Source organism: Perna viridis, chromosome 3 (assembly GCF_037379345.1).
Source record: "Perna viridis isolate PV_CMFRI_1.1 ecotype Kerala chromosome 3, ASM3737934v1, whole genome shotgun sequence".
NCBI lineage: Eukaryota > Metazoa > Mollusca > Bivalvia > Mytilida > Mytilidae > Perna > Perna viridis.
Genome location: NC_142447.1, coordinates 27,063,550 through 27,087,758, shown reverse-complemented (window position 1 = coordinate 27,087,758; position 24,209 = coordinate 27,063,550). Strand labels below are relative to the sequence as shown.

Genomic DNA, 24,209 nt, shown 5'->3' with positions numbered 1-24,209 from the left:
CCATAGGCCTGTGTACATATGTATGCTAGTGGTCTCACAGTGCATGAAAAGCAGTGTACATGCATATAATTGACCTTGTAGTGCAAAAAGTATTGTGTATTTTAAAAGAAGGCACCATACATTGATATTAAAGACTTCAATAAAAATCCAATTTACAATTACACTTGCCGGTAAATGCTTTTTTATTTGTATTGCTTGTTTATATTTTAATGTCAATCTACCAATATGTACTTGTTGGCAACAAATAAAACTAACGAACTTATTACCTGCATCACTGACAGTGAAAGGGGGTTTAGTAACCACTTGACTCACCTACTTGTCATGCTTTTGGGAACCTATAATTTACTTTGTGTCATTTGTAACTCAAAAAGTTAAATATTTTTGGCTTATTTGCATGATTATGTGGTGGACTTATAAATAGAGATAAAAAAGAAAAAACAGCTCCTACCCATTAAATGCTACAGATGTTAACTTCTTTGTTTGAAATAAATATGTTATTTCATATGGTGCTCATATGCATTTAAGTGGTTAATAACAAATTGATGTCACATTCTATTTCAGGATGAAACCCATGTTCCCAAGTATGACACAATAGGTAAAGATAGCTGTATGGGGGATCATAAGGTATGTAACAGTTCAAGTACTAGTATTTGTATGGGATATGTACCAAAGACTTAGAATTTGGTAGCTACAGCTTCTCTTTCCAAGTGTGTGACATGTAGGGGGAAGTGTGAACTTGCTCTATCTCAACCTTAGTATGGTTGAGGGAAGGAAATTTCACACAGATGTGAATTTGAATTTTCTTTGTCTCTTAATTGAGAAATGAGAAACTTGTATGTGTTGTAAAATTATAATATGAAAGGCATTTATAGCGAGCACCGCAAAGCGGTGTGAGAGCTACGGTTATTACATGTACTATCTAAATTTCCTTTAAGGTTCCCCAATATACTAACGAAAAAAAGTCATGTCCCGGAAGTAACAAAATGTGTCTGTCCTTACAGAGAAAATTTATCGCTTCCATAAACCAAACAAATAAAAATACATTGGTTTAGATTACGTTTCAGTAAAAATAAATTCATCTGTTCTGATAGTTTTCAAGTCTTTCTCTATTTTTTTTAATAATTAAAAGAAGTGAATATGATGTTTTTAAAAGTTCGGGAAACACGTGGATGTATGTACGTGTGTCTTCGCTGTTCCACTGTCGCTGTTGCCAAGAACCTAACCTGCCTTGGAAAAAAAAAGTCCAATTATACTATCCAAATCGAAGCATAGCTTTTCTAAGATAGGAAAGGCAATCATTTTCTTGTTTGGAATTTGCAGCTGTCATCTGAATTTTGTTTACGTCACATGATATGTGTGAAATATTCCAATCATCCTTGGAGAACTGTAATATTTACGGTACCTGTACAGATTGATCTGACTGGCCAAAATTGAAAAGGATGATGCCCTTAAGGGATAAAAAATGTATAGTATTATGAAGTGCTTTAAAGTTATCAACCATTTTGAAGGCGAGGGGAAAGAGGGGTTTGGTGATGGAATTTGGAGAAAAAAAAAACTTATTTATTCTGATGTTATTCATTTATTGAAAAAAACGTCCCCATTTATTAAGAAGGCAGATTTTCAAATAAAAATATTGATTTCGCTTCTACTGAAATCTAAATGAAAATATTAGCATTTGCGAAAATTTTCATCTGGGTCAACCCGCCCCCTGTAATGTCCTTTATTATTTTTATGAGTCTCATAGCGATGGTACATGTATGCTAAAGCTGACGGTGCTCACTGATTTAGGCAATGCCTACCCTATATTAATTAGAAAGATTTACATTAAAATAAAGTATTGATCAAATTTTGAAAAAGTCTGTATTGTTATGAGTAACTGCATGATACAATTTTCTGTTTACATTTATGGGGTAAATTTAATGTGAAAATTATACCCAGGTTTTCTACAAATGTAGTATTTATGATTAATTATATTTTTATGATGGTTAAGTGTTAGAATCTCTGTAAGAATCAGACAGTGGATGAATCATGGTGGGGAAAAACACACAAGTCTTTCCATTAAATATTTTTGAAAATGGTATCTGAAATGCAGAAATGGCATTAATTTCTTTTTTTAAGTATCAGTAATTTGAGGCATTAATAAAATGAATTCATTGTCAAAGAGAGATAATTCACTTTTCCCTTTCGTTCTTCGAGCACATTTTTCTGCATCCTCTGACACTTTTAAGATAAACAAACTATGTGCCCATACAGTCAGATTTGTATGTTTTCTTCTGATTCTTATAGATTCCAGCAATTAATAGTTCTGTTACTGAGAAGACATTTTTGCTGTAAATGTTATTTTTAAAATTATTACATGATGTACTTTAAATTTCTATTTTAGCCAGTGTATTTGTTCTTCCTGTTAAAGAAAAGCCAAGGTAACGATGACAACAATGTTGTCTCACCCCGCACTTCCCAGCGTGTTAGCAAAGCTTTATCCATTAATGGTGAAGTTGTTAATGTTATTAATCTAGAAGATATCAATATTCATGATTTTGCTAAATTTGAAAGTGAACAGGGTCTGAAGCCAGAATTTAAAGCTAGCATACGCAAGCGTGGAAGTGGCATAGAACTGTCTAGGAAAATGTCTTTTGTTGAAGCTGCTAAGCATGTTCAGACTGTTCGCAGCGTATTACGACGATGGCCAAAGCGTCCTCGGTCACGACATCACAGCTCATCTTCTGAGGATATGATCGAAGAGTCTGATAATGAAACTGACACTTCTGTCAATGTAAATAACAATAAACCTATTAATGAGGACTGTCTGTCATCCCATACGATAGAATCTGAAATTTCACCCTCAGAAGAATCTCAGAATAACAGTCCCATCAAAACTAATCAGGGTAGTGGAAACACTAATGCAAAGCATGAGTCAGTAGAGCATGTAGACTCTAATACGTTTTCCACTACAGAGCATGACTCTAACATACGTCTCAGGACAGAGAGGTCAAGTCTGGTGCAGAAAGAGAGGAAACGCCTCTGTCCTTGTGTTGTGCTGTGATTGTTCATGTTTTTAGTTCTCATCCTGTAAGTTTTGTTTTATTACTTTAGTTTTATTCATTTATTCTAGTTTTATTTAGTTTTATTTCTCTTTTATTTTTAATTCTCTTGATTTCTGTGTAAGATGCATCATATGTGTAAGATTTATTTACTCATCAAAGTAGCTTTCCCTTTTCATATTGCCATAGTGACTTTACTAAGGACAACTGGCCCTTTAAAACTTGAAAAGTATGTAAAAGGATCCAAATATTATTAATTTTAATTCCAATCATATTCTTTGAATGTCATGACATTACAAGTGGTCAGGAATATTCCCTGATTTAAATAATTTTTCAAGTTTTGTAGCTCCAGGACCTGATGTAAAAAAAACAAACAAAACAGCCTAATTACATTTTCTTAGTATACTTTTAAAGTATATATATGAAATACACAAAATGTTCAATTCTAACTTTCTATATTTTGCTCTGAGGATGCATGAAATTAGTAATACACAGAAGTCTCTGATTCTTAATTTCTTAGCATTAATATCAGGGTAAACGAAATTTTCACTGAAATGAACAAGATAGATTCTGTTAGACTGGTTTAATTAATAAGAATATCTCCACTACAGTACAACTTTCAACTGCCTCTCTCCTTTGGCAATTCATGTCCACTAACTTTTAAAGGCTTAAAAACAATTCAATGTGAAAATGAAAATTAAGAGTATCTTTCCAAGTCATACTGGTATATACCACTATTACTATTAGATTGCTTATTTTCGCTAATTTTGCAGTGGATAGAAAACCATGAAATTGATTTTAACACTATGTAACACTGATCAGTATTTTTTTAACCATGAAAATTGATACCCTAGAAATATGTTCAATTGACAGAATCTGCAAAAATTAATAGGTTTACAGTATTAAAACCAACAATGCAATTTTGAGTAATTGTATTTTAAATGAGCGTAAGATAAACTTATACCATGATATGAAAAGAGTCTAACCTGTGTACTTTTGACATTCCTTGTACTACCTGTACTATTCAGGTTTCTTTTTCTTTTAAAATAATCTACTGCAAAAGAGCCTAACCTGTGTACTTTTGACATTCTTTGTACTACCTGTACTATTCAGGTTTCTTATTCTTTTAAAAATAATCTACTGCAAAAGTATATTGGGCTTATTTATTAACATCGAGACCTGGTTCAGTTATTGATTTATTATAAAATAAATCTTGATACAAAGTTATTTTTCTAGCCAAGTGTGTTGGATCAATATTTCAGTTTCAAAATTTGAAAGAAAAACTTTACTTGCAAAGGTGTTGTATTAAAGCTGTTTCAATGTTTGAGTTTTTGTTCATTTCTTGTGAGATGCATCTTGTACAGGGCCTTGTTGCACAAACTTTTAAGCATTTTTATTTTGCCATAAATGGATTACTGTAATTTTATTCAGTTTTCAGAATGCTTAAACATAATAGATGTTTGTACAATCAGGTTAAGATCAAGTTGATTTTAGTTTTTGTCAGTTCATATATCTTTTATGTTTAGTTTATATACCTTTTAATACTTTTGGTAATTTAATCTTTTCACTAAAGAGCTTGCTTTTACTAGTAGTAGTTCCCATTTTTATTGATTCACCTTTGTTTTAAATATTTTGAGACTACTTATATAATGTCTTTAAAGTAAAAATGATATTAAGGTGTAAAAAGCATTCTTTCATTTCATTGTCCCTATTATTGTAAAGATTTTCCAGGACAGAAAAAAGTGTTAAAAGGTCTATTCTTTAGTTTTTCTCTAATTCTGATAATGATTTTACTGGTGCATATTGATGTTCTCTACCACTATCAGGCTGAGGGACTTACTAAGGCCAATCTATCTGTTACACATACAGTACAACTTGTTAAAATTCTGTAGTTAGGCAACTTACATACTAGATCATACTATGCTACTATTTTTTATAAATTTTACTGGGAGAAATAGGGTTTCAGAAGAATTTGTGATTAAGTAGCAGTCCACATAAGAAAAATGCAAAATGTGATTCATAATTGGAAAGCCTACATATTTTTATTTTTGATATTTGTTTAAAATGTCATAGCAAACAGGAAGTAACTTTTTGCTTTTCTTATAAACCTTGTTCATAGGAGATAAAAATTGTATAGAATGCATAGTAGAATTCCAAGGGAGATAACTCTGTAAAAGATACTAAGGTCTCACTAACCACTTCTAACGTTTCATTACTTTACATGTTAAAAAAGTAATTTTCAAAGTCTCACTGTGAATTCCCAGGACAAATGACATCTTAAAGCTGCATACCGTTGCAAAGCTTGGAAAATGAGGCTTCCAAAATCATTATGCTAATGGTATGATGATAGTAGAAATTCTTCACAAAATTTACTGGAATAAATAATACTGAAAATCCACATTTTTACCTGTTCTGCTAACTGACAGCATGGAGGCAAATTACTCACACATGTAAACAATATTCATACACTTTTGTAGTTAATCACATATATGATTTTAAAGTACACATTCTCAGCTTTATTTTGACTACTTTTAATCATAATACACACAAATAATGCACTTACAATGCATATGGCTAGGTTCAGTTTGTTTTTGGTACTACATAGGAGGGTGGCCATTTGACCCGGAAGTGGTTAGTGAGACCTAAAATACAATAGAAACTATTGGATTTTCAATGTGGATTATCTACTAAGAGCAGACAGATTGGAATGAATATTGCACATCATACAGACCTATAAAGCAACTTAATTACAAAAATTTAAACAGTGGTAGGGGACATATTCTTACATGTTTGTGTAACAATCTTATTATGTTATTACTTCGATTTTCCATTTAATGTTAGTTGTGGTTGCATGACATTACAATCAGAGCTAAACAATGAGCTGTTATATACTGAATATTACATGTCAAAGTCTTAATCACATGTTGTATCAACCGGAGACTTTTATATCATCCCAAGGGCCACCAGGCCGCGGGGTGATATAGGTCGGGGGTTGATACAGCATTTGATACAGATTTTGACATGTCATGTTCATTATATCACATAATCTAACCATACTTTCAGTATAGTCTGTGAAGGGATGGATATAGGTCTGGGGGATGTGATATATGGCTAGAGGTGTGATATAGCATATGCGATATAGGGTTTAAATAAAAACTTATGGTGCATATACAGAAACGTTATTTAATGAATGTATTCAATTTCTGATTGGTTTATTTTTTATAATTTGGGTCCATTTACACTGAATAATCCGCGAAGCTGATTATGTTTCAGTGTAAACGGACCCAAATTAGGTTATAGCGTATAAACTAAACAGAAATTGAATACATTCATTATATTATAATTAAAAATTTAAAAAAAATAAGATATATCCATCACTCTTATTAACACTGAGTAAACAGCAACTGTAATTTTCCCGCCATGTAGTAATTCTAGTAAACAAATTGGCCGCCATTTTAAAATCAGCGGCAAGACACTGTCTTTTCATCTCTTGGAAATGTTCAGTTATTTTCCAAAATTGAAGACACAGTTGTTAAAGCAGGAATTTGACATAAACCCGGCAGACATAAAGTTAGTTAATAATTTATTGTCACAAAAACGTTTCAGCGTTACAATGTGACTGAAAACATTTCCGATGTCGACAAACAAAAAGTAGTTCCGTAAAAGGTGGGCGTGGCCTAAATAGCAAGTTAGTTTATACAATTGAAACTAAGTTGATTTTTGTCAACAAACCAATCAAATGGCAGGATTCTCATCAAATTAAAATATATTTTAATCTAAATATTTAATATGATCAAGTAAAATGTACTATTTAATGGATATATTCCGCACTTGTTGCACCTATAGCTTGTAATAACTGTGACGTTCACGTGTATGAATGTATTACACAGCAATCACATCTGCTACTGCTCACTTCATGATATTTCAAATGAAAAAGAATTACACTGTCTGTCTTGTTTTCTTTAAGTATGAGATCTTCTAAATTACTCAATAGGTTCAATGAAAATTAATATTTCAAATTTTATTTTGTTAAAACCCATTGGTCCATTTCACAAAAAATAGTAAGTGTAAAATCAGTTGTAAGTTATGACACATCTTCCCAAGTTAGGATTTTGAGTCTTCCTTCGTTTCAGGGAGCAAAGGTTGACTCAAAACCCTGACTTGGGAGCATGGTTATGACATTACAATTCATTGTTTTTTATGATGTCATAACTTTCGACTTGTTTACCTGATTTAGGAAGATGGTTATGACATTACAATACTTTGTTTTTCATGCCATCATAACTTTCAACTTGTTTACAATTTTTTTGAGAAAAGGACTGTAAAAGCAGAACATTGAAGACTTTGAACATTAATATGACAATTTGAAATGAGTATTTATATAACTGCATTTTTTTCTTATTGCGTTCTGATATCCAGCTGTGATCATAGTTATCCCACATAATATTCTTGGAAATTAAACTTATTTTTTGTTTTGTTTTAAGTCTTGTATCTATATTTTTATTTTTTATTTAATACAGTTGACTGAAATTAAGAAAAATAGATTCAAAGGTTCTAAAGTGTTCATTAATTTTACTTTTTAAGCTCTATACCAGGCTATTATAGGCATTTAAAACTATCATATTAGGATCAATGTCTTTTCTAGCTTATGATGTATTTCTTTTTCAGCCCCAACAGTTACTGCTCCTGAGTTGTTGCAGTTACCAACAGCAACAGAAGTTATTGTTCCTAGTACACAGGTCAAAATATCTCATGTTGACACCACCAAATATATTCATATACGTCAGCAAAATGGTAAATCAACTAGAGTGTTTAGAGAAACATCAGTTTGACTGAAATATATTAGATCTTTAAATTTTACAATAATTCTTTTAAGTAATTCTTATGTATTCTCAAACAAAATCTCAACTATTATAAATACCGGTATTCTTAATTTTTCATATTTTTGTAATTTTTTTTAGCTCACCTGGCCAAAGGCCATGTGAGCTATTGCCATCACTTGGCGTTGTCGTTGTTAACAATTATACAAAATTCTTCTCCTCTGAAACTACTTGACTAATTAGAACCAAACTTAGTATGAATGTTCCTGCATAGAACTGATGTGGAGATTTTTGATTTGTCAAAAAACATGGCTGCCATTACTTAAAATAGAACATAGGGGTCAGACAGTAGTTTTTCACATATATCTCCAAAACCGTAAGGTTTAGCTGAGTTGTGACACGGGTAAAAGTGTTCAGCATGATTAGATCTATCTCTGGTCAAATTTTGCCATGTTGGAATTAATGCCTTTTTTCAACAATTTTTGACGTTTTTTTTTTTTTTTTCCTATTTTTAATGTTATTTCTTTCGAAAATCTTTTCCTCTGACAATACTTGACCAATTGAAACCAAACTTGGTATGAGTGTTCCTTGGGGTATCCTGCATAGAACTGTTGTGGGGATTTCTGATTTGTCAAAAAACATGGCTGCTGTTACTAAAACTATAACATAGAGGTTAGACAGTAGTTTTTCACATATATCTCCAAAACCATAAGGTTTATCCAACTTCTTTCAATAGCTGAAATGATCCATATTATTTGGACTACAAAAGTCTTCAGACTCCTTGTAAGAGTTATTGCCCTTGAAAGGGGTAAAATGACTTTTTTTATAGTTTTCAGTCATTATCTTGAAAACTATGGTAGATTAAGAGAAACTTTCAATTGTTGAAAAGATCTTGTGATACGTCCTACCAAAGACTTCTCAAGTCAACATTGTTGGACAATTTGTTTAATTTATTGCCTTTGACAGGCAAAATTCCAACAAGGTGAGCAATTCAGGCTCTTGGGAGCCTCATGTTTTTTTTTAATGTTTGTGATTGGTATATTTTTGTACAAAGAGTTTTTGAAAGACTCCAATTTGTACAGTCCAGGTAAGTCAGTAGGTATGCAGCCCCATTGTATGTTCTTTTTAGTTGAATTTTTGTAAACCAAACCCTTTACAAACTATCAATCATGAGAATAAAACATTTTGATGAAAACTCTAGATTATGACATGTTTTATTGGTGGTTATGAATTTCGTGGTTTATAACTCTTATGAATATTCTTAAATAATATTTTATTTTGCTTTTATACAATAATATCAATCTAGAAATCTGAAAATTCATCAATCACTCTAAGAAGTATAATCTTAGCAACATGTTTATGACAGTGGATTTAGTGCAGATTGAATTTAAATATGGGCATTCTTTTATTCTTGTTCATGTTATATTTGAACGATTTTTGTATTATTAGGTTTCAGTGTAAACTAGAATTTGTGTTTGTAATTTTATAATCATATTAATAATGCACAAATTAAGACAAGAAAAGTTTGAGACAATTTCTGGAATTTAGGCAATGATTAAAAACTTCCTGGGTTATCATCCTTGCTTGCCCATTTTTTAATAAAAAAAAAATAAAGCACATGATACACCTACCTTCTTTTTTCTGTGTTTAAAGTCAATTTATTCTAAAAAGAGTAATAATCCTTAAACACAGTTAAACTAAGGGGAGCCTCCACCTTGTACCAACCAATTATTGAAATCCTTCATAGTGTGAGTTATTCTTAGGTTTATTGTAACTGGTTGTATAAAAAAAAAATAAAATAAAATGAATTTTTTTTTTTTAACTTTTTGACCATGATAGCACTGTAAGAGCAAACAATGTATCTATTTTCAGAGAAATGATAATGTTTTTATTGACAGCTATTCATATGTATTTGGCTCTAAAGCAGTGTTAAAAGTGTACAGTTTACCAAAATCTGCAATCATTATATGGTTAGTATTTGAAATGTCAATTAAAAGATAAATGATAGTGTCATAAGAGAAATGACATTGTATCTATCAGAAGACTTATTATAAATTTTCCTGAAGCAAACCTTTGTTTACTCAAAATTATTGAACAGTTAGATAAACAACTTCATAAAATTGAAGTTTACTTGCAGAAGTATTATAGGTATATTTTAAGGGAGATAACTATAAAGCTAGTACAGTTCAATTGTACTTCAGTACATATATCTGTTAGAATTTATTTTCTCAAGTTACAAATAGTTAGTTATAAAGCTTAATATATTGTTATATTAAAATAATGTGATGTAGAATTCTGTACATAATTTGCTCTCATATTTGTATATACATGAAATCCAAAACCAGTCATTAGAACTAAACCCCATTGTAGAAATTCAAACTACTTACATATATATATTTGAAACAATCATTTTAATTTTTGTGATCATTTAGATGTACATATACTGTAACAAGTATGTTATTTTTCTAACTTATAAATAGAAGTTTTGTCTTTGTATTAGAATTGTGAATTACTTGTTGGATACCTAATAGTATATGAAGGTACATGTAGTATATATTTACTGTAACTTTGAACACTTATGCATTTTTAATGACATACTTCTGTGCAATATGAACTTAAGCATATGCAGTCATATTTTTATGCCCTTCCAATTATGTTGTGTGACTTCTGGATTTTTGTATTGTGTACCTGTCCGTCTGTTTTTCAGTCAAGCCTAAGGTTCAGATTTTTTAAGCTCCTTTTCTATGGACCATCAGTGATTTTATAGATATGTACAGGGTATGCACATTAATAAATAGCTATTGCATGAATAAAATAAAGAATGAAAGAGTTTCATATACGACACATTACTTGATTCCAAGGGCATTTGACTAAGCTTCTTTAGTTGCACTTTCAGTCCAAGTACTAGACCAAATGCATTATAATCAGTATGTTAATAAAAGTGGGTATAATCAATATTTATGCATGTTTATGTTATGAATGAGTTTTTAGAACTTTACCTTGCTCTATAAGAAAGTTAAACATAGGGCACAATTGTATAAATGAGTACACAACTAAACATGAAAAAGTATTGCTTAATTCTAAATTTTGGCAAAAAAATAATAATTGTCTGAACTGAAATGTTTAACAGTTAGAAATACTCAAAAGAAATAACCAATGTCCTCAGGTCTTGTCCAGTCTGGTTTTATGGAGGTGGAAAATTGTGTGCCTCCTTTTGAGAATATACTCTAGCACAGTGAATTATACCTTTTTCAAGTATTAACATAGACCAGGTTTATACTAATAGGGAAAACAATAACTCTTGGGTTTTTAAAGCCACTATATTTTTCTTCATTTCTGATAAAGGTTAGGTACAGATTGATCTCCCTTATCTCCCTTGCTGATTAGAAATTGTAGTGTTTTAAATAATTAGTGCCTCTAGTGTTTTTTTATTATGTTGCTGTCTTGATCAAGTTGGTGTTGTGAATTCACATGATATCAACACTATGATAGTTTAGTATTTATTTTATGCCAAAAGTCTCCCAGTGATAGTGAATCCCCATGACTTAGTGTTTTCGTTTAGTTAAGGTCATTATAAATTATTGCCTAAACTGTTGTTTGTAACTTAGAAATTATTTAGACAACTCCTAAAGTTGTTGACCTGCTACTTTTCAACTTGGTGCCATTAAATAGAATGGAGGCAGGAAATTCCAACCTCAATTGTGTAGGGTTACAATGGATAAGCTACAATATAGTGTTGAAAAAACTACATATAGTAGTAAAATTCCAAAGTGCTTTCATTTAATAATCTATTGTGCATATATTTTAACCTAATAATTCACTTTCTCCACCAATTCGATTTTCATTAAGATTAAAATTAAAAATCTTAAATAAGAAAGAATGGATGAACATTTTAAATAATAATGATGCTGCCATGTTTAAAGCTGGATCTTGCATCATTCCGAGCCTTCTGTTTCCATACAGCATAACAGTAAACCAGTTTAAAATGATGATAGATCTGTTCTCGATGAGATTGATACCAGAACTGACCCTAATTACTTTTCCTTAATGTTTTCAATAAAAGCAGTTCGTGATTAGTTACAGGGTCAGATCAAATATTTAAGTGCAGGGGAATGTAAACATAAGTAATTGTTGAACAGAACAAGCTTCAAAATTTTTTTGGAGTAATTTCCGGGAAAAGGTATTTCATGCAAGCAAATGTTCATTCTTACATATCACTCTGAAATAAACATTATACATTATGAGTATAAAAATGAATTATTTGATTCAATATATGTCAATAATAAATATTCAGTTTAACAAAATCTTCCAAGCTTCCCCCAATAGCAAATGGTTGTCTGCTAATGTACATATTTTTCAAATACGAGGTTAATTGAGGGTTTTTTCGGGGAGGGGCAGGGTAAATTGATTTGAAAGAAAAACAAGATATACATGTTATTGTACTATTTATCCAATTTTATTTGGGGTGATTAAAGTTCCCTACTCACTTCTAATCCCTCACTGAGTTATAGTCAAATTGTTGGTTTGAAAATTCTTGATTTTTTTTTTAGAAAATGTAGCTGTCAATAACTTTTAAACCCAAAATCCACTACTAAGTATCTCTATTTTGTATTTTAATGAAAAAGAACAATCCCCTTCCTTCAGTATCTCCATGTTTTGTATGTGAAGTAATACTAAAGATTTACAGATATGAAACAGGTGTTTCATCAAAACTTGCATGTTAATGCTGTACTGTCTGGATTTTATATATATATAATCATCCTGAGATTTATTATCATGTTACATTAATAGATCTGTATTCTATGTTGAGTTTAACAATCTTTAATCAGGTTTTGATTTCCTGTAGAGAATGTATTGTTGATATTTTACAGATTATATTTATTTTTCTCTTGGGTGTAATGTCTTGGAATAAATATATTTATCACCCTTATTGGAATATTGGAATGGACACATCAACATTGAAGGTTTAATTATGAAACATCTTGTGTTGGTTTTGCTGAATATCATAGTATCAACTTTAGTCTTGGTCCTTTTTTAGTTCAAAGTCCTATTGTGAGAAATATTTTTCTATATATATTTTAACTTATTATCTTTTTTTATACATTGATGCTAGGTTAATTTTCATAGGAATTTTTACATATAGAAAGCATATTTATAGATTTAAACTTGCAGAATATTTTTTTTTTAAGTACCTAAGTATGTTCTAAAAATTTTGTGAAAAGTGTGAACTTTTATTAAAAAAAAATCATAAAATCACATGTAAGTCTGTCTCTTTTGTAACTGAAAGAAAAACAAATTGGCTTCAGCTTATCCTAAATTAAGTTTATATTCTTGAATTTGCTCTCCCCTCTAATTGGAAAATTATGTTAACTTTGTGCAAAATTTGGACAAAAATGAGATGGTACCTTCGCCTGCCTCTTTTCAACATTTCTGGAATCACCCCTGGATATCATCAATTGAACTGTTTATCCCCTGTCTGGTTTAACTAGGTCTCATTTAAATTCTGATGAAAATTTATTCATCCATACAAAAACCAGATAAATTGAGAACCAGATATTGTTGTCGTGTTCCATTATTTCAGCAATATTTTTGTTATAGTTTTGTCTTGTTGTAAATCCAAATAAACTCTGGTAACTTCTCAAACAATAATTTCATTATGAGCCATTGGTCCTTACCACCTAGAATATTATGATGCGGTGTACAGTGAGACCTATTCAAACCAAGCCCCATTTGGACTACTGGTTTCCTTTAGTTAAGAGTGTTCGCTGGTCATATTCAGCCATTTTTGTCAGATTTTCATACTCCTCTGGTTTTAACCATTTCATAGTATTAAGTATCCATCTTTGCAAGAACCATGCAAAATCTGAAAAATGTAATACACCAAAAAAAAAAGGCTACAAATTTTTATTTTTGTAATTAAGTTGTTTTATGGGTCTATATTATGAAATTTGTTATTGTTCTTTTTAAACTGTCCGCTCTTAGAAGATAATCAACATTGAAAGTCCAAACCATCGGAACGTAGCCTGGCTTAACATCAGTAGAATAATTTTTAGTATGATGTTGCCATGGTGATTTGTACCAGTCATACCTGCAATACCAGACGATATTCGTTTGCAATAGGAAGGAATTTAAATATGTTATTTCTATTCCCGTATACAAAAGAACTGAAGATAATCAGTAAAACGGTTTAACCCTTTTTTATTATTTTTTTATTATTACTTTTGGGGAAGGGTAGTCAGTTTCTGAAACAATCATACTTATTTTTGTCGGTAGTGGTGACCAAGGAAGACCAAGGCAGTGGGCGACACACACCAATGTTTTTTTCAAAAGGTTTTCATGCAATAGAGGTCATATTTTCTAAAAATGAATGTTAGTAATTTACTGAAAACACTAGGAACTTTAAAATGAAGGGGTACCACTTTTGGAAAATCAAGGGAACTAAGATTAGAATGTTGATTATTAAAGATCAAAATCCAGGGACAATGTCCTGATAAAGGAGATAGACACAGACATACAAAAAAGAAAATGAAATAACCATAAAAACACACACAGAGAAAAAATAAATGAGCCACCCGAACTCCACTAAAACTGGGAGCATGGACCGGTTGCAACGGTAGAGTACGTGTCCTCTGCTTTTCTAGAAACAGAAACTTAGTTGATTTGTGGAGAACTTAACATATATAATGAGTCATTACCTGTTGATACAGAAAAATCCTTGTTCTTTCTGATGTCAACAAGATCTCTTAAATATATCGATCCTACCAAAGTTTTTTTGTGCATGTACTAAGTAGAATGATTATCATTCACAAATTATTATATAATTAGTGCAAAATTATTACCCAATTGATTGATATGGGGAAAAATGATTTCGTGATTTATTCTCGATTTCTTACACACTTCAAATAAAGAACGTCTGGATCTTCGGATTATTGAGCTTTTGGAATAATGGGCGGACACCGGGCTGTCTGTAGGATATGGAACTAGGGCAAAATGAAGTACGCGATAACTAAGGTAGACTAGCGTAGATACATTGGCAAAGGACAGGGTACACATATCTTACCACCAACTGACTCTAGTTAGAGCTTCTCCTCCCTCCATTAATAGCCACTTCTTTGTTGAGGCGTTGCTTTGACCCAATCAGAAAGCAACACGAACAGGCAAAGTAATGTACCTACAAATTGTGGTATTAAATACTAGTAATTAAAATTTCTATCATATAGAATGTGGTAGATTTGTATGAAGTCGGCTATCCAGAATTTAAACGAGCAAAGAATAGGTCTGATTTGCTGTCTGAGCACAGCCTACCTCTTCAAAAGTATCATAGTTTAATGTGCTGATTATTTTGACAAATCTTCAAAAACTTGGTCCTTTTTTTTTTTTTTCACTCACTTAAGTTCATGATGTGATTCCTCTTTATACACGCGTCATTCAAGGCACTCCAAAAAATTATTTTATGGGATTGCCAATGTGGATTCCGTTAGTTCGAAACACTTAAAGCCGCGTCGTTTAAAAACCCATAACTAGACCTGAAATGGAATTTTTTTTTATTTGTATCGGTGCCTTGAAATGTGTAACTGTTGATTTGATTTAGTGATATGATAAAGCATGATAAAGCATTTTGGTTAAGCTTACATACCCATGTTTTCTTGCTTATCCAGCTGATACCCATAAAAGATCTTGGTACCTTTGGCCTTTTATAAACTGCTTTATTTGTTTCTACAGTAATATCTAGAGTACGTATACGTTTCTTTTCTGTATATTTTTTAATTTGGTATGCTTCAATCATTAGTGACATTTATATACATATATATTATTAGTAAAATTAAAATCGCATATAAAATCTGAAATTCAATTGCAGAAAATAGCATGGCATTAATATTTGTTAGTTCCAAAATGCTAGTATTGATTATATAAATCAGTGTCTAGCCCTTACTGATTTAACATAAATACTTCAATATTCCAAATCAGTCACCACCGCACATTGTATAGTTTTCATATCTATAACCATTTTATATATATTCTTATTTGTTTCAATCATGTGAATTGTCTCAATACATTCTGGATATCAACAATTCACATTCAAAACAAGACATATCAGTTACTCTAGTTTGAACCACGATTTCTTTCTTATAAACAATCGGTAATCAGAAAGGGTTGTCGTCGTTGTTATAAAAAAAAAACAAAAAAAAACATTGTTATGCGTTTAATGTGTAGAATCAAGCTCCAGACAGTAGTAGTCGTTCGTTTCCTCTTTTACTAACCGCTCAATCGCAACTTCTCGGCCAATATCGGGATAGTTGATTCCGAGCATAGCCGGGATTGGCCGAGGATGTACCGATTGACTTACCGCTGCAGACAGGCCTTTCAAAATTCTCGGACATTATTCAAACCAAGCATCGTCTGACAATCGGATAACGTCGCGTAAAATCATTCTTCAAGATTCTTGGAATTTCTGAGAAGGCTGGCTGCAGCGTCTAGAGTAAATTTCGAACGTCAGACGCTGTTTTGGGGCTTGGTGTAGGCTACACAAACGACAGGCCTTGGGTTGGAACAAGCTCTATAAAATCCGGTATATAATTAATATCGGGAGCCAAAATTTATTTAGCTCAGGTGTGAAATATAAATAACAAAGACGATACAAGAATATATTTGATTTGATTTATCACAATTTTAAACAATGTGGTGTACAATAAATGATTTTTATTACTTACAACTAAAAAAATCGTTATGACAATTATAACTTAGAAAATATTACCTGTTAAAGAGAGAAACGAAAATCTGGTACCAATATGATTTCAACGTCATCTTATTTACCGGATTTCTACGCCTCTTGTATTTGGTATGTAATAGTTCATATAGTAGTTACAAAATGAATGAACTAAATTTTTTATATAACATATTTGTAATCATTTCTCTGTTTTTAATCTTCTCGCTGCTAATCGGTACTCTTCAATTGTATTATCAAGAAATTATTTCTTTCTTTTAAACATCCTTTTTTGCATACAATCTATCAAATATTTATATGAAAAAGTAATCAAGTGAACCAAGATTCTAGCGGAAATCATAAGAATGTAACTCGGGGACAAAGATCAGACATGGAAAACAGACATACACAACAAAGAACATAAAGCAACTAAAATAATACATACAAAGTATCAAAAGTAAATGAGCAACTCGGATTCCACTGTGAAACGAAAACCTCGTTTCTCTCTCTCTTTAACAGGTAACTATATGGAATTTTATTTGATATATCAAATATTTGGTACTATGTTTCTGGTATACCCTATATCAAACAATTAAAAGCTCCGCATGATACGATCACAGTGTTCGAACCCTAATGTGGACACAATATTGGTTTTTGACACATTTAAACAAAGGTACGTACAATTCATTAAGGACACAACAAGTGGGTTGGACACAATATAGCACAAAACTTGAAATTCAATTTAAACTTTTCAAACTAAGACCAAAAAAATAATGTCTATTTTTGGGGTCACGTTGGCGCCTTAGACCCCTTATAACTTGAAAACCTTAAAGACATCAAAATATCATTGAAATTCGGATCAAAACTTTTAAAAGAAGTTTTTATTGTGGACGTGGCCCCCTTGACCCCTTTTGATAAGAGGTATCTGGAATCTGATTGAAACACGCAGGCAGATTTGCACTAGGTATCCAATAAAAACACTTTCGAAATAGGAAAACAAATAAATAATAAGAAAGTTATTGTCTGGAAGTCTGGAAAGTGCATGTTTTGGTCCACCTTTTTGGCCCCTCATTTCTAAAGTTCATCTCTACCTCAATGATCTACCCAGTCTGACCATTGTGGCAATTGAATATTTTGGAACAATGTCATAGACATTCCTAAGCTTTTCCTGGCGTTATAAAGTTGAATTCAATAAAATGCCTCTTTCAGGCCCCTTTTTGCTCCCTGATTCAAAAACTGTTCGGGCAATATCCCTCAAAAACAATTCCAAACTTCCTTTTGTGGTTTGAAACCTTGTTATGAAATTTTATGAAAATCAACTGACAAATGACACCAAATCAAAATGTATACGACCGATGACGACACTGACGACGACAGCGACATACAAATATACGACCTTTCACTTCTTTGTGGTCGTATAAAAACAGACGACATAGTTATATCTAGAAATGATCAAATCACTTAACAGCGAAACTTGGTAAAGTTTTTAGGTCTCGTACGGACGGTGTTTACGGGGCGCCGAATGGGACTCTTGTGGTTTTGTACTTAAAATTTAATTTTGTACAGACAAAAGTTAATTTTGTTCAACAAAAATGAATTCAGATTAACAAAATTTATAACATACTACAATTTTTCAATTTTGTGTCACAAAAGTCAATCCTGTGTCACAAAATTCAATTTTGTGAGGCAAAATTCAATATTGTGTCACGAAAGTCAATTCTGGGTCACAAAATTGACTTTTGTGAGACAAAATTAAATTTTGTGACACAAAAATCAATTTTGTGAGACAAAAGTCTACTTTGTGTCACAAAAGTCAATTTTGTGACACAGAATTGACTTTTGTAACACAAAATTGAATTTTGCCTCACCAAATTTAATTTTGAGACACGAAATTGAATTTTGTGGCACAAAATTTATTTTGATTACAAAAAGATCAAGTCCCATTCGGCACCCCGTACCTGGGGATACTGGAATTTTCTATGGAAATGGTGGTCTTAATTAAGTCCTCCACTGTTTTTTTTTTCTGAAAAAAAAAAGTTCTTGAAAAGAAAAGAAACCCTGCTCAAATCATGGGGAAAGACGTGGCATGCAAGTTACTGACACCAAATTGTAATATCGTAAATCTCATTATACTATCGACAGTTGTTCATTGTTACATATAGTGGATGCTGCATTTTGAAAAAAGCAAGTGTTTCAAGAAAAAAGTTCTATATTTGCAAACCACATCTTCTCTAAAGGTTAAACAGAATAGCGCATTTTGTATAGTCGGGAAACGATCTTTCTCCGTCTATCGGAAATGATGTTCATTTACTGCTCTTAATACTGACAAATTTTCCAGTGGAGAACTAGCTACTGCCTTCCTTCCACGACATTCGAAAACAGATATGATTTGCCTAGATATAACTTTTTTGTAGGGTAAAAACTTCTGTAACCTCAAAAAGACAACTGGCTTCAGTAGATGCTGAATTAAGTGATTCTCGAATAGATATGTGACGAACCGTGATTGGTGTACGGGGGAAGGGGGCGCTTCCAGGGCTGCCCCCTTTTTGTTGGAAAATTGTGTTGATTTTGTGCAAAACTCTCGCAAAAATTGAGCTATAACCCTCCTTTTTTCAAAATATCTGGATTCGCCCCTGGATATCATCAATCGAACCAGTTCATTACTTTGGAATGACAGTCTATTTTACATTACTGGGTCGATGATTGGTGAACTCTTAAATTGAACCTGTTTATCCTATCCTGAATCATACTTTTTGTTTTGGTATTGGTTTAGCTTACATTAAAAATGAAAGTTATCAAGGTGTCATGTCTGGTTAAGTCGGGTCTCAATTAAAATTCTGATGAAAATTAATTAATCCAAGCAAAAACCAGACATATTGAAAACACAGACCCAGCGCCACAAACATTGAAAAGTTACTAAAGTCTACAACTTTGATAATTTCAAAGGTCTGCTTTGGAGGTACCATGAAAGTTAAGAATATTCTCAGATTTAAATATTTTTAACGTTATGGTTATTGTATTCCAATATTTTAGCAATATGTTTTATTATAGTTTTGTCTTGCCTTAAATCCAATAAAGCCTGGTAACTTCTGCAACATGAATTTCACTAAGACTAGGAAAACTGAGTAATGGAAACCAAGAAGTCAGTTTGTCTCTGAATATCACGAGTGTCTGTGTGGATGTTTTTTAGATATTGGTATGAAACATATCCTTTGTGGAGTATTTGTACCAAGGAACAGGCAAAATATGATTCTTGATGAGATTAAGCAATAATCCGACAGAAACTGTATGATGAAATTCGAGGAAAAGGGGGGGGGGGCTGGTCTGGACCATTCGTGTCCCAAGTTTTTGTGGATACAGTTTATCATACTATTTAACACAAAACATAAAAAAACATTATTGTAAACACTACAAACAGCTCTTTGCAGTCTAGACAGCCTTTTTAAATTCAACTCTTGGACAATATTGTAATAATTTTGTTCAAGGCTAAAGCGCACCAATGTATCGCAGAGTTTTAATTATTCCTCCTTAAAGTCCAAGTTTGATGGCTTTCTCCTATTGTCATTCGCCTGGCTTGTTTTGAAGGAAGATTGCCTTTAGTTAGGTAGTTTCTTTCATGTACGTATATTTTTGACAAATGACATATTGTAGATTATTTGGTACCAAAGATGTGATTAGAAGGCTACATTTGTTCCTGTAGCAACTGTGGAAGAACCGTGATTTTTGATGAAAAAGGGTGAACTTCATTCAGTTCTACGGTTGATTATTTCAGTTCATTTTTCTTCTCGAAGACGATACAGTTTAACAGATTTAAGTTTGAAAAAAATGAAAAATGTCCTGGCAAACTTAACAAGGATCGTCTTCAAAAACATAGAAATTATCTATCAACGGTAAAAATGAAATTTACGATAAAGCTAGTAAAATAAGTACCAGAAAAGAGTTGGTTATATTAAAATATACTTTTTGTCTATACTTTATAAGAGATCGTTTACGTTCTATATCTTTTATACTGAACATCACATATCTCATATCACACCACTAATCCTATATCCCATACCCTATATCACACTCTACACAGAACACACTGAAGGGGAAGTTAAAAAAAAATATGATACAGCGAACATGACATGCCAAAATCTGTATTATATGCGGTATCAACCGCTCGACCTATATCACCCACGGACTTGTGGCCCTTAGATGATATAGGAGTCTCGTGTTGGTACGGCATGTGATACTGATTTTGGAATGTAATATTCAGCATGTAACACACAATAGCATGTACAACATATCGTAGTATCCTTCACTTTTTACTGTGTAGAAGTTCATCATGCGAAATAAAAAATAAATTGCCTCTACAGAAAAAAAACTTTTATTTAAAAATTGTTGTAATAATGTCCGAGTGAAGTTAAATGAGGACCGTTCAGGTCGAGCAGATTTGCAGCTGGGTAAATCCAACCATCTCCATGAGTTCTACTGACAAACCATGCATATCTATATATGTAATGGGCAGCTTCTAGTCTTGGCAAGATTGCTTTCATGTAGTTTAATTGATCATTCACACTGTTCTTCTGTGGGCACGCGAATTCGGTAAGCCAAATTGGCTTGTGGAATCGGTCCCACAGTTTCTTCAAGTAGTTCATCGTAATGTCGGGGTTGCACCAATAGGCGTGTGTTGCTATATGATCAACCTTACAACCTTGGCAGGCTTGGAAGAATTGCTCTAACCACACCACAGGGTCCATATATCCACCGGGGGCAACGGCAGGACTAACCATGGTTCTGCCATGAGCAACTGCTTCCAGTGAGCGCCAGTGCTGTGCTGCCACTTGAGGCGACATGTTTGCTTGTTGGCGGAAATTAGGTTCGTTGAAACCAAGTACATAGTGTGTCCCATGTTGAAGATGGACTGGTTCATCAATGTTGTGGCGCCATGCCCAAACCATAGGAACATATCCTGACCTAACACTAGTTGAACAATGCTTAGTATGATGTTGCCATGGTGATTCGTGCCAGTCGTACCTGCAATTGTATACAGTAATATCCTGGTATTTGTATGCAATAGTAAGGCTTTTACTTGACAACTTTAAAATTCGGTACTTCTACTTTCATATACTAAATTTCTAAGCTGTTATTCAAAACTGTGTCAGAGTGCGTAGATTTTCCTCTTTGGTGTTTCACTTACGCTAAGCTCCGTTCCATGTCGAAAAGGAACATTGATTTTGTAGTTTTTTTTCTGTTGGTAGTTATGACATTTTCAATGTTGGTCCTTGTATAAAACCATCGGGCATAGAAAACCAGACGTGTCTTATATGAAAAATGCCACGTGTAAATGTCTTGCTAATCCACCCAGTCTGTCCGCAGATGTGTTGGCAGAGGGCATATTACAATTATCTTACCACCAGTGGACATTATTCAGAGCATTCTCATCTCCACAGTGGTAACTATTCCCGCCATTAATAGCCACTCCTTTCTTTGACGAGGCGTTGCTCTGATCTAACAGAAGTAACAGGAAGAGACCAAGCAAATTCCCTACAAATAGCGAAATGATATAAAGGTTTGATTTTAATTTTTCAGAAAAGGGTGATTTGTTTGAAATAAAGGATAAAAAAACCGAACTGATAGGCAAACTCTAGGCAATAGTCAGAAAATTGATGGTCTATATAACAAATGACAATATCAAGGCGAAACCCGAAAAGTAGAAAACAACTGCAATGTTCCTGTCTTGTACAGGCAGGCATTTCCGATAGAAACATAACTAAGTTGTTCTATCCTGCCCATTCAGGGTTTTTAATCCACCCTTGCCCATCCTATGATGGTGAGCTGTCCTGGGTATAAACTTAGGCAAAGAAAACAGCATAATCACCGAGAGCAACATAGTTTAAGGTGCTGATAATTTTACAGATATTAAAGACTGTTTAAACCTTCGGTATATGTTGTTAAGTTAATTTTATGGAATCGCTAATATTAAGTTCGTGAGTTCGGAGACGTAAACAGAACTAAAAGCTAACAATGTTGCTTTAAATAGTGAAAAACGTTATGATTTGATCCAATGATGTAATATAGCATTCCAGTTAAGCTGACTTACCCATGTTTTCTTGTTAGTCCAGCAAGCGCCAGTAAAAGATCTTGGTACCTTTGGCCTTTTATAAAGTGCTTTATCTCTCCACTACGATATCTAGTGTCAATTATAAGGAACACTTGGTTGCCATATGTTTATTTTCTGTATTTTTGATCTTTTTATACGCTTCAGTATGAAGTTTCGACTTACTACAAGGTTCTCTGAAATATATATGTTCACTGATTAAATATCATTACTATCAAATATTCGTTCACTATCCATCTGCAGTCTCAGTACTCAGTATATATATTACAGAGAGACTTGTAGCAAGTTTACATGTAGTTAGATTTATATTTTTCTTTTTGAAAATTAATGTGAAATGTTCGCAATTGGCATTTTGCATTTGCCCCCATTTGCATTCGCTTTTGCGCCGAATTTTTCTTTCACTTGCGCTGATTATTATTTTTTTTCATTACAGGCAAATCACAGGTAAATAACCATAAATTTCAAGGTATTTCATTTCCTTATTTTATTCATCAATATCAATATATACTGATCTATAGGATCAAATTGATGCAGCAAATTTTTTTATCGTTCCCTCCGCGGTACACGAACTCGTACCACTTTGACATCTATGGCAACACCGCCTGTACAAAGGCACCCTAGACCAGTCGGTCAGTTTGGGTTTATTCGTCCGTTTGGCAGTTATGATTATCTTATCATTTAAAAAAATTAAACCATGTGTACAACTCAATACCCCTGCTCACCATGGGCAGGTGGAAGAAGGGTTTCGAACAAGGTACGTCAATGTCAACAATTAGAAACACTCTAATTACATCTACAAAATCCCTGAACAACTCTTTACTAGTATTAAAGCATCAAAATATCAAAGAACACCTAAATTCCCTTAAAAGCACAGCACTAAAACCCCTGTATTACTACGAAATACATAATAGGGGCGGATCCATACACTTTGAAAAGGATGGGTGCCAGCCGGGGTTCATCAGAAAAATGGGGTGCTTGGACATTATTTGCCAATTCTGTCACATGAAAATGACGAATTTACAATAAAAAAGTGGGTGCCAAGCCCCTTCACCCCCTCTGGATCTGCCGCTGCATGTTAGAAATATGTTATCGCTGAATATGTTTACACTGCACGCCTATTGTACTCTAACCTTGTCTGTTTCCTATACTTGGTGCACCGATCAACAACGAAGTCCATTTTTACTTTCTCTGGCTTGCGTACAGCGGCGGTCAATTATATATTTACATGTAATATATTACCTGTTTTACATGTAAATCGGTGCTAATGAAAAATACTAAATTTACTAAAATCGGCCCAAATGTCATGCGCCCGTGTGGCCGATCCTGGATTTTTGGTTAGAAAGAACGTTGGAAAAAATAGGATACATTTGGCAAAAATCTCGATTTCATGCTAAAAATCATATTTTTTTCCAATATTAGATGGGCGTACAACAGATCCTTCCCCTATGAATCCGCGCCTACGACCTATCTCGATACACAAACTGGCCACCTATTCAAAAATGTACGTGACTGTGGTCTGAACAACGGTTATACATAATATT

At 32.8% G+C, this 24,209-nt stretch overlaps 2 protein-coding genes across 2 annotated transcripts in view; one reads left to right on the top strand and one right to left on the bottom strand.

Moving 5' to 3' along the window:
- The window catches only part of LOC148621668 (inositol polyphosphate-5-phosphatase A-like), a 45,688-nt gene extending 35,203 nt beyond the window's left edge, over nucleotides 1–10,485 (top strand). Inside the window, exons 16-18 of the mRNA XM_088576282.1 lie at nucleotides 562–624; nucleotides 2,384–3,069; nucleotides 7,710–10,485. Of these exons, the coding sequence (XP_088432408.1) occupies nucleotides 562–624; nucleotides 2,384–3,043 (723 nt within the window). The 3' untranslated portion in view covers nucleotides 3,044–3,069; nucleotides 7,710–10,485. The remainder of the gene's footprint in view (nucleotides 1–561; nucleotides 625–2,383; nucleotides 3,070–7,709) is intronic.
- A 10,433-nt stretch (nucleotides 10,486–20,918) lies between these two features.
- On the bottom strand, nucleotides 20,919–22,759 carry LOC148621667 (uncharacterized). Its single transcript, XM_088576280.1, has 3 exons — nucleotides 22,651–22,759; nucleotides 21,962–22,094; nucleotides 20,919–21,584 (listed from the first exon to the last, which is right to left on the bottom strand). Exons 1-3 carry the CDS (start codon nucleotides 22,652–22,654, stop codon nucleotides 20,939–20,941), a joined length of 783 nt encoding a protein of 260 aa, XP_088432406.1. The 5' UTR covers nucleotides 22,655–22,759; the 3' UTR covers nucleotides 20,919–20,938.
- Nucleotides 22,760–24,209: the final 1,450 nt, after the last annotated feature.

Bases quoted from the DNA above. Each gene is read 5' to 3' on its own strand.
- LOC148621667 (XM_088576280.1), bottom strand. The intron at 21,585-21,961 runs GTAAGATAATTG...ATACAATTGCAG, and splicing joins CTGAATAATGTCCACTGGTG to GTACGACTGGCACGAATCAC.